This window comes from Peromyscus californicus, unplaced genomic scaffold (assembly GCF_007827085.1).
Source record: "Peromyscus californicus insignis strain IS unplaced genomic scaffold, ASM782708v3 Scaffold_10__1_contigs__length_136768540, whole genome shotgun sequence".
NCBI lineage: Eukaryota > Metazoa > Chordata > Mammalia > Rodentia > Cricetidae > Peromyscus > Peromyscus californicus.
The window spans coordinates 83828222-83840522 of record NW_026294391.1 but is presented as its reverse complement, the minus strand read 5'-3'; the positions used below and the strand labels follow the sequence as shown (position 1 = coordinate 83840522).

At 48.2% G+C, this 12301-nt stretch overlaps 1 protein-coding gene across 7 annotated transcripts in view; it reads right to left on the bottom strand.

Annotated features, from left to right (window-relative positions):
- Positions 1-6219: 6219 nt before the first annotated feature.
- Drp2 (dystrophin related protein 2) overlaps positions 6220-12301 on the bottom strand; it is a 52085-nt gene continuing 46003 nt past the window's right edge. For all 7 annotated transcript variants that reach the window (XM_052735616.1, XM_052735577.1, XM_052735605.1 and 4 more), the window contains 3 exons: positions 10447-10567; positions 9874-10149; positions 6220-9764 (listed from right to left, as the gene is read on the bottom strand). In XM_052735616.1, the coding sequence (XP_052591576.1) occupies positions 10025-10149; positions 10447-10567 (246 nt within the window). In that variant the 3' untranslated portion in view covers positions 6220-9764; positions 9874-10024. The remainder of the gene's footprint in view (positions 9765-9873; positions 10150-10446; positions 10568-12301) is intronic.

Here is a 12301-nt window from a genome sequence, read left to right as displayed (position 1 = left end):
GCTACACTATCGATACTGGGCCCTCACAGGGACTCCTCTAGGATATCTTATTGTTGCCCTGTGTCATGGAGATCCTGTAGCTTTGGTTCTGCAGGTCCAGCCCCTTCACATGCTCCTGCAGTTCATAGATGAGGTGGATGTTGGGGTGGGTTACCTTGTGGGTTACCTTGTAGTGCTGCTTCTGGGCAAGGTGGTAGCTGGGTTGGTCAGCCCGACAGCTTTCCCTCATCATCGCCACCCAGGTGAGCTCTCTAGCACTGTCCCCGGCTAGCTCACCCAATGTAGCAGACAGAAAGGAGTGAGGCCAGTTCTGCTCTCACACCATTGGGTCTAGCTCACCCATACTCAACCCCCAGGGCTAGCTTATTGCTTTGCCCAGGCAAGGGGCAGGGCCCACTCTCCGGATTGCTCCACTTGGTGAGAGGCAGGGCCAGCTCTTCTGTTCTTGTTCTCATGCCCCTGAGGCCAGCTCTCCTGCCTGTCACAGGTGTAGTGGGCAGAGCAGGGAGCACATTTCCCTTACCCTTGCCACCCCAAGGTATATGAGGGAGAGGGTGGGGGCAGATTTCCTGCTCTCACCCACAGGCCCATTTCATCTGTGTCTCCACCAACAGGCTCGGCTCTAGTGTGCTGCCCAGGTGAGGTGCTGTGCCCACTTTCCTGTGTGCTGCAGCTAGTGCAGAGCAGGACCAGCTCTTTCCTCTCATGGCTCCAGGACCAGCTCTCTCACCTGCCACAGGTGGCAAGGGTCGAGGAGAAGGAGGGCTTTTTTTCTCACCCATGCCACCACATGGCAGATGAGGGGGGCAGAGTCAATCCTGCTCTCATAACCGCTGGGCCAGCTCACCTGCACCCCCACCAACAAGGTTAGCTCTATTGGGCTGCCCAGGGGAGGTGCAGGGCCGCTTTCCTGAGTGCTTCAGCTGGTGGTGGAGGCCAGTTCTCCCACTCTCATGACCTCAGTGCCAGCTCTACTACCGGCCACAGGTGGCAAGTGGCGGGGGAGGGGAGAGGTCATCTCTTTTCCACTACCATATGGCAGATGGAGGGTGAGGCCAGATCTCCCATGCAAGTTTGAGGCACCAGATCTCTTCTGCCCCCATCAATGGGGTCAGCTCTATTGTGCTGCCTGGGCTAGGTGCAGGGCTCATTCTCTTGGGTGCTGCATCTGGTAAGGGGCAGGATCAGCTCTCCCACTCGTGACCCGGGGACCAGCTTTTCCCACCAGCAGCAGGTGGCAAAGGGTGAGAGGCAAGGGGGTTATCTTTCCCTTACCCGTGCCACCATGTGACAGACCGTGGGACTAGCTTCCCCGCTCTCGTGTCTTCAGGGCCAGCTCACCTGCACCCATGCCAGCAGGGACAGTCCTACTGTGCTGCCCTGAGGAGGTACAAGGCCTGATCTCCCAAGTGCTACATTTGGTGAGGGGCAGGGCCAGTTCTCCCTAGAGCTGCAGCTATTGAGGGCCTGGGCCAACTCTGTGCAGGCCTATCCTCACTGCTTTCAGTGGTAACAGGAGCCACTCAGACATCAACACAGACTGTGACTGTGGCAGGGCCATGGACCCGGACATGGCCCCTGGCATCAGCCCAGGTCTGGATGACACCATGACCCTGGGTGGCAGCACAGGCTACTCAGGTCTGCATGGCCCTGGCAGAGGTTCAACCCTCAGACACTAACATGGCCCTAGGTGGTGGCCAGACCCCTGACATCTGTGTGGCCCTAATTGGCACTATAGGCCATGGACAACACTACAAACTCGAGTTGTGGGTGGACCACGGATCCAAACATGGTCCTTGGCAGCTGCCAGGGCCCAGATGTCACCATGTCCCCAGCTGGCAGTGCAGGTCACTTACATTGGCATGGACCCAACAACCCTGTTGTCCTCAAACCCCCACATGACCCCAGGTGTGGGCCCAGATCCTGGGTATCTGCACTGCCTTCAATGGGAACAGGAGCCTGAGACATCAAAGACCCTGGCTATGGCAGGGCCACAGACCCAGACATGGCCCTGGCTGTAGTTCAGGCCTATATAACACCTTGGCCCTGAGTGGCAGTGCATGTCATTCAGGTCTATATGGACTCTGCAGCAGTATAGCCCTCAGGCACCAAGAAGGCCACAGGGGGAGGCCCAGATGCCAGGCATCAGTGTGGCCTTTGGTGGCAGCACAGGCCATGAACATCAGCACAGACTCAGGCTGCAGTAGAACCACAGGCCCAGACATGGTCCTTGGCAACAGCCTGGGCCTGGATGTCATTGTGGCCCTAGTTGCCATTGCAGATCACACAAATCATCATGGTCCCAGTGGTGGCATGGCCCCCAAATGCCAGCACGTTCCTAGGTGGCAGCCCAGACCCTGGGCATCTGCTCAGCCTTCAGTGGTAAAAGGAGCCACAGACATTGACAAAGACCCTGGCTGAGGTAGGACCATAGACCCAGACATGGCCCACAGCCACCGTTCAGGACCAGAGGACACCATGACCTGGGGGGACAGCATGGGCCACCAAGGTCTATATGGTCCTAGTGGTGGCAGCTTAACCCTCTAAGACCAACATGGTATCAGGTGTCAGCCCAGACTGGGGGCCTCTGCACAACCCTTGGTGGTAACAGGAGCCGTGGATGTCAACTCAGAGCCTGGCCACAGCAGGGCCACGGACCCAGACATGACCCCAGGCAGCAGTCTGGCTGGATGTCACTATGGTCCTGGGTGGCAGTACAGGAATCCAGGATTGACGTAGCCCCTGTGGGGGGCACATCCTTTGGACATCAACATGGTCACAGATAGTGGCTCAAAGGCAACCATAAGGCCCTCAGTGGTAGCAGGAGCCATAGATATCAACACAGACCCCAACAGCTGCATTAGGGTCATGGACCAAGTCATGGCCCTTGGCTGCAGTCCAGGCCCAAACATCGCCATGGCCCTGGGTAGCAAGCAGGGCATCTACCTAAGCCCATTCCTCACCACCCTTGCTTATTCAGATCTGTCTCTCTCCGCAGCACATGAATTGTCCTGCCTCTCTCTTCCATTTTGCCACCCTGTACTCACTCACCATAATAATGTCTGATAGCCTGGTGCCTCTGCACCCAGATGGGCTTGTGAGTGAATTCTGTGTTTGTCCTCCAGAGTCTGCCAGGCCTAGAAACACTGAGCAGTTCATAAACCCTGGATTTCTTAAGGGCTATGTCATTATGATATTCTGGTACATGTGCTTTAAGAAAAAAAACTTTATTTGAAACAAATGTCGATTTTTTTGTGGTGCTTGTGATCAAGTTCAAGGCTCTGCACAAGCTAAGCAAGTACTGTTCCACTAAGCTAAACCTCCTACCCTCATTGCTGTACAAGAATCAGGATCGTATTAAAACACAACAGTAAACTCTGCCTTGGTCCATTTAGGCTACCATAACAAAAATACCATAGTTTCCTTAAATTATAAGTAATATAAGTTTATTGCTCAGACCCCTAGAGGATGAGAAATGTAATATCAAGGCATCCACAGATGTAATCTGACCCTGATGGCATACAACCTGACTTACAGATCATGACTTCTTGAGCATCTTTACATGGAAGAAGGAGCAAAAATATTCTCCAGGCCTCTTTTATACGGGTATTACTCAGGCCTTCTTGACCTAATCGCACTCAAAAGCCCCATATGTTAAAAACACTATATTGTAGATGACGTTTTAACATAAAAATGTTAGGTGGACACATTCACAGTGTAGCATTTTCTGATGGGAAATGACATAAGGTGCCATCAATACTAGAGAGTCCTTCAAAAAAGTTCTTGGGTTACAAAACAGCCTATGTCCCTTTGAAACGAGCAAGCCATCACGTCATAACTATATAACACTGGGATTTGGAGAAAAAGATAGAGAGAAGAAATACAAATTAGCAGCTCCAGTGTTTGAACCAAATATTCATGTAGTAGAATGAATACATGGTTGCAGTTGCAGCTCCACCATTTGTAGGTAAGTCACCTCTTCGAGCCGTCATCTAGTTATCAGAGGTGGCCAGTTTATCACCAGGAGGCCTTGTAGGTTTTTACTGCCCAGCTAGGGCCCAGGTCTGGTTCCAATAGAAAAAATGAACGCTGCTCTAAGAGACACACACTTAGGTTCTCTGTACCATCTTTAGTGCTCTCTCCCAAATGAAAATAAGCACTGGGAAGAGAAGAGTAAATCAGTATGTATGGGTGGGGCCTGGGAACACAGGCCAAAGACAGCAGGAATGCTAAGGGAAATACGTGGAAAGAAGTAGGACCAAAGGACATAAGCATGTCCAAACAAAGTCAAGCTAATATTGGAAGAGAAGTATGAGAAAATCTTAAAAGCAAAGATGATATAAAATTGTTTTCTAGAAACACATAGAACCGAAAAGATGTGAAGAAAGAGAAGGATAATGGGGAAAAGAAATTCTATGTCAGGCTAGGCCAAGAGGCTGAATTTGAAATGGAGAAAAACGTTCCAGGGCAGCCAAGGTGGAGGACTGGGACAGCAGAAAGATCTAAAACACACACTGGACAGGCTGAAGCAGTAAGGGTGGCATGTGTGCCCCAGGTGGCATTCGGGAGTGAGAGGTGGAGGAGACCTTTCACGCAGGCTCTGTCCAATACTGTGGCTGGAGAGCAGCCAAGAGTTCTGCTGAGAGGCAGGGAAGGAGATCGGACGATACAAACAGATAAAGACACGTTTGCACATCTTAAGTGCACCTGTCCCCTCTAGTGCCACTCCTCAGTGTCATCCACGGGACTGCTTTCCCATTGCTTCCTTCACAAAGTGTTTGTTGCCGTGATTCACCAAACTTAACATGGGCATATACATACTTTAAGGTGTGTATACACACTGACACCTTTAAGGTTTTCCTTTGCCCAGCTCGCTGATTGCTTGACATGTTAGAGTCCTGTGATCTTTAATAGGGTATCTGCAAGCCATGCCGAATATATAGCTATCCATACCTGAGATGTGTGTAAATGAGCATTATATACTGGATTTCTATAGGAGAAATGCTTGGTGCTGGTACCCTGAAATCTTGCACCGTCCACATGGGCCATGCAGGTAAAACCCAGCGTCAAGTTGACTAGGGTCTTGGTGGAAGACCCTGTGACTTTCCCAGAACACAGGAAGTGACGTATAAAGGTGACTACAAGACTGTTTACTCACCTCCCTATCTTGATGGAGGCTACCATAACGCAGTGTCTCATCAGCCTTCCTCATTGTAGGATGGAGGGCTTTCTGCTTCTGCGGTCCAGCTACAGGCCGCAGCCCTGCTCAGCTACAATATAACACTGGCAACTCAACAGCAGGGGTCCACCATCTCACATGTCATCTGAACCCTTTAATTTCAGCAGCATCCTTTGAGACAAAAGGCCCCGGGAGCTTATAGCACTATTCCTTTTTTGTTATCTCTGTAAGTAATAAACTGTATGTATCTGGATTCTCATCTTATCACAAGCTGACATCTTGACAATTCTGAAGACTTAGGAAAAACAGGCAAAATATTAAAATAATTGTTTAAATTAATAATAATATTAATTATAAATCTATAGTTGAAAGGATAGTATTTGTTCAGTGAGCTAAAATATTAAAATGAATTCCCCATATTTAGCTTTATGTTTTAGATGTGCTTTAAATTTTTAAATTATGGATGTGGCTTGCATTTGTATTGGACAGCATTGCTATGGACTGGCAAGGAAAGAAAAATTGGTGCAGATGAAGCTTTATTTTGCCATGAAATGGCATTAAATAAAATGATCATCATAAGTGCATGGGGACATTTTAACACAAAAAAAAATATATATAGCCACAATCTCAGAATAAAAGATAGAGCACAACTGAATAGATTTGTTTTCATGGACACTCACGGCAGTGGCCCTGGTGACTGAATAGATATGTTTTCATGGACACTCACGGCAGTGGCCCTGGTAACTGAATTGATATGTTTTCATGGACACTCATGGCAGTGGCCCTGATTTTTCTCATATTGTTTCACCTACTAGAAAAAACTCAGATCAATGAGAAAATTTCGGAACCATTACTTATCCTGTAAAGTGAGCTCTTCTTTTTGGAAAAGGACACTTGAAGGGGCCATGAAGAGAGGTAACTAGGCCAGTGTGACAGTGTCTCTCTCTGTGGCTTCTTGACCTAGCTCTTCTCTTTCCATGATGAAATATTGGAGGAGGGTAGAATGTCATAATTGGAGAAAATAACCAGAGGGACCGAAGTAAACAAATACAAATTTATTCTTTTTAAAGCAGAATTCAAGGATAAAATGGGAAAAGCACCACAGTGAGTGGCAATTGATGTTAACCCATTTGCTCCTAGCCCCGACCTTTAATCCCAAACTTTTAGACAATTGCATGCCTTTCTTGACACCTCCTCCCCGATCCCATCCCTAATTTTCATCCTTTTGATTTGTTCCTGCCGATTTCAGTCTGCCCTTAATACTGCCGTGGGGACAGCAAGGACATTCATCAGGTCTCCTCCCAAACATGACAAGTGAGGAGGAGGAGGACAGGAGCCCTGGCCTTGAGTCACAAGTGTCAAACCAGTAAGAAGTACTTCTTTGTTCCAAGTACCAGCTTTCTGCAGGGAGGTCCACAGATTGGGCTACCCAGCTGAGGAGCTAAATGCCCACAGACTTAGGGGAGTGCCTCCAGGTTCTCTCCCAGGACTGTCCATAATAAGGCAGCAACTTGGCTGGCTATCTGTCAACAGTATCAAGGGAAATTGGATGGAATTACTGACAGAAAATGGTCCCAAAGGCCACAGCTCTGCCACTGAAAATATGAGTTCAAAAAATGCTCTAGCCTAAAGCTGGACATGAAGCCCCGAAACCCTTTTAAAACACGTACCCCACACGCCCCAGGAAGCAAGGCTATTCCTTAGAACTAATCTGGTGATAAAGATCTCCCGGGCTTGGCCTCCGCCTTTCCCCTAAGTTTGTTTTTAACTAGTGTGGTCTGCCAGACCAGTTCACAAAACACCTGCAATCGCAAGCAGGTTTCTCCATAGGGAAAGACTGCCTCACTCTGGGACTTGAGAGATACACTGAGAGCCTTTATTCCAACCTTTGCAATCTGAAGAGAAGGGCACATTTCCTCCTTGGTGGAACACTCTCTAGGAAATGAACTGTGTACCACAGCCTTATGTTTTCCAGCCAGTCAGCCTTCCCTAACAATTGCCAATCAATGCTCTAACTGAAAGCACAGCTACCCTCCCAATGGCTTATTGTTCTCTATCGAATTCTGTCCAGAATAAATTGCCTCCACTATTTGATAACACGTCCAGTAAACACGTTCCTCATCACAGATACTAATCTCTTAAGTCAGAAGGTTTTTCCTTAGGCTACTAACCCAGCAACTCATTAGCTACCTCCCAGTCATACCTTACACAAGACTCCTTTAGGAGTTACAACACACAACTTCCCCCAAAACATAGAACGCATCTTTGCTAACTTCATCTCCAGTGTGGATTTACACTGCTGTCCAAGGAGCCTTTTTCATCACGGCATGCAAGCTGCCTACGTGTGCAGCCAGGACTGCTAGTGGACCCTTGAGCAATATGCTCACCTTCGGCATTGCGGCTAAACACAAGATGGCAAAGTGCCAGTGACTCCCTTAGCGAGGCTTCAACCCTGACTTGCTGCTTCGGTCTACCTCCAGCACAAATCCTACATGACAAGATCAACATCTTTTCTACCAATTCCAGTCCAACGCAGTTGTCACAGACCCTCAGCAGCCTCAGAGCTCTTTAGTGGAGGCTAAGGAAAGGACTCTCATAAAAGATGGCTCCATAGTATCTGTCCTCCGCAGGCGTAGGGAGGCACACACTTGATAGTTTCTGAGTCCTCTGTTCCACAACAAATTTATCTGAATACTGCCCACAATCTAGGCCCCTACAAAGATGCCTCATTCTGATGATGACCTGGCTCTGTGTTTGATGCTTGCTTACCAAATGCTCACCACATAAACAGATACCCAGTTATTGGGCCCAGAGACCTCCAGACATGAAATTTGACCCCTAAACCTGTAGCTTAGTTGGGGAGAATGCAATCTTGGCTCCTTGAGTCAAGCTACTGCTCTATGTACCCAGAATAAATCAGTCTAGGTTCCTAGCAGTTCTACATGTTGACCATGGCTAGGTTTATAAACCAGAACTCCAACCATCTCACTCCTGCTGACCTTGGTGACAACCACTGCATTATGTAAGGCCATGAGCTAGACTTTAGGAACTTAGGGGACCATAGTATCTATTCTATGTCTTAGCCTGGCAAAGGCTATCATACACCTTTTGTTCCTTCTTTTCTGTGTGGAATGGATAGAGGTTGGATGTCTTCTCTTTTGGCTCCTAAATCATTGTTTAGGGGTGGCCAGAAAAAAATCCGTAAGGACCAAGTCTCAGAGGAACAAAGTTTGGAATTAGTGAAGAGAGCAGAATGTCTCTTCCTGTTTGATTACTCTGTGGCCACGGACTTCCACTGCTTTGGTATTAAGGTCAGCTCACCTCAAATATCAATGGAGAGAAACATCCTAGGGCACAACCAGGGTGGATCTTGCTTCCCAACCAGAGACTGAGACTAACGAAGAGCAAGGCAGGGCACTAATTCTTCAAGAAGTATTAGAATTGAATGTGTGAATGAGGCTGGGAGAGCACTGATGTCCAGTAGATATGTAGAATAGATATGTATGGATGGGTAAACTCAAAATTTAGTCACTTGCACAGCTCTGGGGAGAAAGCTCTCCTCTGGAGAAAGTAGCCCAAGTGGGCTCTGGCTCCACTCCAAGTTCCCCAGCCAGCTCTTCCCACCTCCACACTCTATTTGGAACGGTTGCTGGACAAAGGAATCACGGTATATACAGTCTAGGAAAAGTTAGTTCATTTTGAGGACTGGGTTCACATTTCAGAGTTAGCAACAGTTTTATGCACAGGAAGACCTTGCTGCTCTCTGGGTGGAATGTGGCCAGTTTTCGGATTCAAGTCTAGTGGCTTCTAGGCAGGGACCACTATTCAGGCTGGTCAGTTGGAACTTTGCAGTGAGCAGCTGGGGCCAATCAGCCACCTCACCTAATCCAGCCTATGCTCTCAAGTGGTTATAGCTTGGAGAGTGCAGGCTCACATTCCCCTAGGATAGAGGGTTTCTTTTCCTCTTACCCAAGGGGAGAGAGCGAGAGCAAGGCATCCTTGTTGAAGAGGCTGCCACTCCTGCCCCAGATCTGTGAGGACAGACTCAGAAGACCAAAGAGTGGCTTCATATGGGTACGAGAGCATCTCAAGGAGTCTCTTGGGATGCCACGGTCTTCAGGAAACAGGAGGATCGGGAGTAGGGACTAGAAATCCACAAGTATGTCTTTAATGGTCCCCCAAACAGGGTGGAAGCACAGCCACGGTGAATTGTTCCCCCATCAGAGAAGATCTGACAGGTACTGTGGCGGGAGGAAGTCACATGGTTGAGTAAGAACCATGCAGGTAGAATTCTGAAGGTGAAAACTATGCTCTGGAGCTGAAGTAGTAGGACCTACACTGCCCAGACTTCCCTAAGGGGCACTTTGGACCGGTGCCTCAGGGATACCCATTTGCCTCTTTCAAGTGGGCCAGAGAGTAGGCCTAACCCCTCCGGGGGTCCATAATGCGGACACCCTGGGGCCATTATGCTTTCCTCTCCATGATTCCATGGAGGACAGAAAGGGGCCAGTGGGCACTGCTTAGCTCTGCAAGGTAATTCTCTGCTCCTCATCTGCATGACAAGTGTGATTTGCCTTTGCCTGGGCTGCAACAGCAGGATAACATAGGGACAGGCTCAATCTCAAGGATTAATGGGAACCTTTCTAGAGGAAGCCCACCTGTCCTCCCCCACCCCCACCCCCCATCTCACATACCATCACATCCCCTGCTGCTGCCCCAGGTCCAAATATCTCTGGTTGAGGAATGTGGAGCCAGTGGGTAGTAGAAAGGTTGGGCAAAGGTTGAGGGAAGGCTTTGACAAGAAGCAGGAAAGGAAAAGGACTACAGGATGAGGATCCGACTCCATCAAGAGGCCAGCAGGGTGTTCGCCGTCACATCAGAGCTTCGCACACTGGGGAAGGCATGACGGAGCTTCTCCATGATGTCTTCTAAGCATAGGCTGACATCCTGACTCTTTGACCCCACATCATCTACGTTGGAAGAGAGAGATCGGGGAAGACTACTTGAGATTTCCTTTATAAGAAGGAAGCCAAGAGGCAGAAGCAAGCTGCTGTTGGCTGGACAGTAGGTCAAGAGTATTCTCATCCTCCCTTTGAAAGACTAGTATGTAGGAGGCACTCACTAGACATTTTTTAGAAGACACATATGAGAGAAACCGTTAAGAAATCAATTATACACATCCCTAGTCCCAAGCTCTAGTAAAACTTTGAGCAGGTAATCAAAGGTAGGACCAATCGCTGGAGGAAGGGGCTAGATGGGGCACTTACCTGCTGCCTCGGTGTCTGGAGTAGTCTGGCCCTTCTCCCGGGGATGACTCCCTTCTGACTGGTGTGGAGAGGAAGCTAGGGATGAGCTTGCAGAACCATTGCCGTCTGACTCAGTAGGTGGCTAGCAAGAGGTAAGGCATGATTTGAGTGGCTTTGCCTTCCTAACCTCATTCTTAGATTCCTGAGCTTCAAAAGAGACCTTAGAGACCTCATGTCCAGCCTTATGCCCCGGGTCTTTAAGAAGCTTTTCATAGTGCCATAAACCATGACTTTCCCCTTTAAGAAACCTCTTAGACCGCACAATTATCAATTAAATTCTTCCTTGAACAAGATGAGTCAAAGGCTCCTGGTTCCTTTTGTTGTTGTTGTTGTTTTTTTGTTTGTTTGTTTGTTTGTTTTTTCGAGACTTTCTCTGTGTAGCTTTGGTGCCTGTCCTGGATCTCGCTCTGTAGACCAGGCTGGCCTGGAACTCACAGAGATCCGCCTGGTTCTGCCCCCTGAGTGCTGGGATTAAAGGCATGCGCCACCACCGCCACCCGGCCTGGCTCCTGGTTCTTATAGGAACGGCATTACACCTAAAGGTCTCTTGCTGTCATTTCCACTGTAATTAAGTTGTTTAGAGCCCCAGTTTCCTGGAGTTTCACCGCTACACACCAAATTTTCAGTTCACGACACAACAGCATACGTCAGACAACTCAAGGGATTCATTAAATACTGTCTCTGGAACTAGAGAGGGCAATGAAATACATGTCATAAAAAAGGAGAATGGGGGGCTGGTGGGGGGAAGGAAGGGAATGAGCTTGAGGGGGCACAGAGGAGGGCAATGGGGAAGGAGAATAGATGAGAACGAAGTATGATCACACAAATATGTACAAAAAGGCCATGATGAAAACACTACTTTGAATGTTAACTTAAAAATTGGTCATGCCGGGCGGTGGTGGCGCACGCCTTTAATCCCAGCACTTGGGAGGCAGAGCCAGGCGGATCTCTGTGAGTTCGAGGCCAGCCTGGACTACCAAGTGAGTTCCAGGAAAGGCGCAAAGCTACACAGAGAAACCCTGTCTCGAAAAACCAAAAAAAAAAAAAAAAAAAAAAAAAAAAAAAAATTGGTCAAGAAAAAAAACAGGCTGTACTTTGGATAATCCAGAGACAGGGTGCCACCGTCTGCTGCATATGATGACAATGACAGTTAACGTATTTGATTAGTGGACTATATTCCTAGTATCTTGCTGAATCCTGCGCTATGTATTATTTAATTATTTGTTTGATTTTCAAGACAGGGTTTCTCTGTGTAGCCCTGACTGTCCTGGAACTCGCTCTGTAGACCGGGCTGGCCTTGAACTCAGAGATCCACCTGCCTCTGCCTCCCGAGTGCTGGGGTTAAAGATGTGTGCCATCACCGCTAGCACATTATTTGATTTTTAGGATGATTACAATCTTATGATGTCGGTGGCATTACTTTTTAAATTTTATTTATTATTGCTACTGTGTATATGTGTGTGGTGTGTGTAAACTCATATGTGCTACAGAGCACATGTGTAGGCCATAGGGCAACTTGATGGAGTTAGTTCTCTCTTTCCACCTTTATGTGGGTTCCAGGGATTGAACCCAAGTAGTCAGGCCTGTGTGGCAAGGACTTTACTGGCTGAGCTATCTTGCTGGTCCTTTAAACAAAGATTTATTTTCATTTTTATTTCTGTGTATGCATCTGTGAGTGTATGCCACACGTGTGTAGGTGCTTCCAGAGGCCAGAAGAAGTTGTCCGATCCCCGGACCTGGAGTTACTCATTTGTGAGCTGCTCTACATAGGTGCTGGGCAGCTGAACTCTGCTCCTCTGGAAGAGCAGCAAGCATT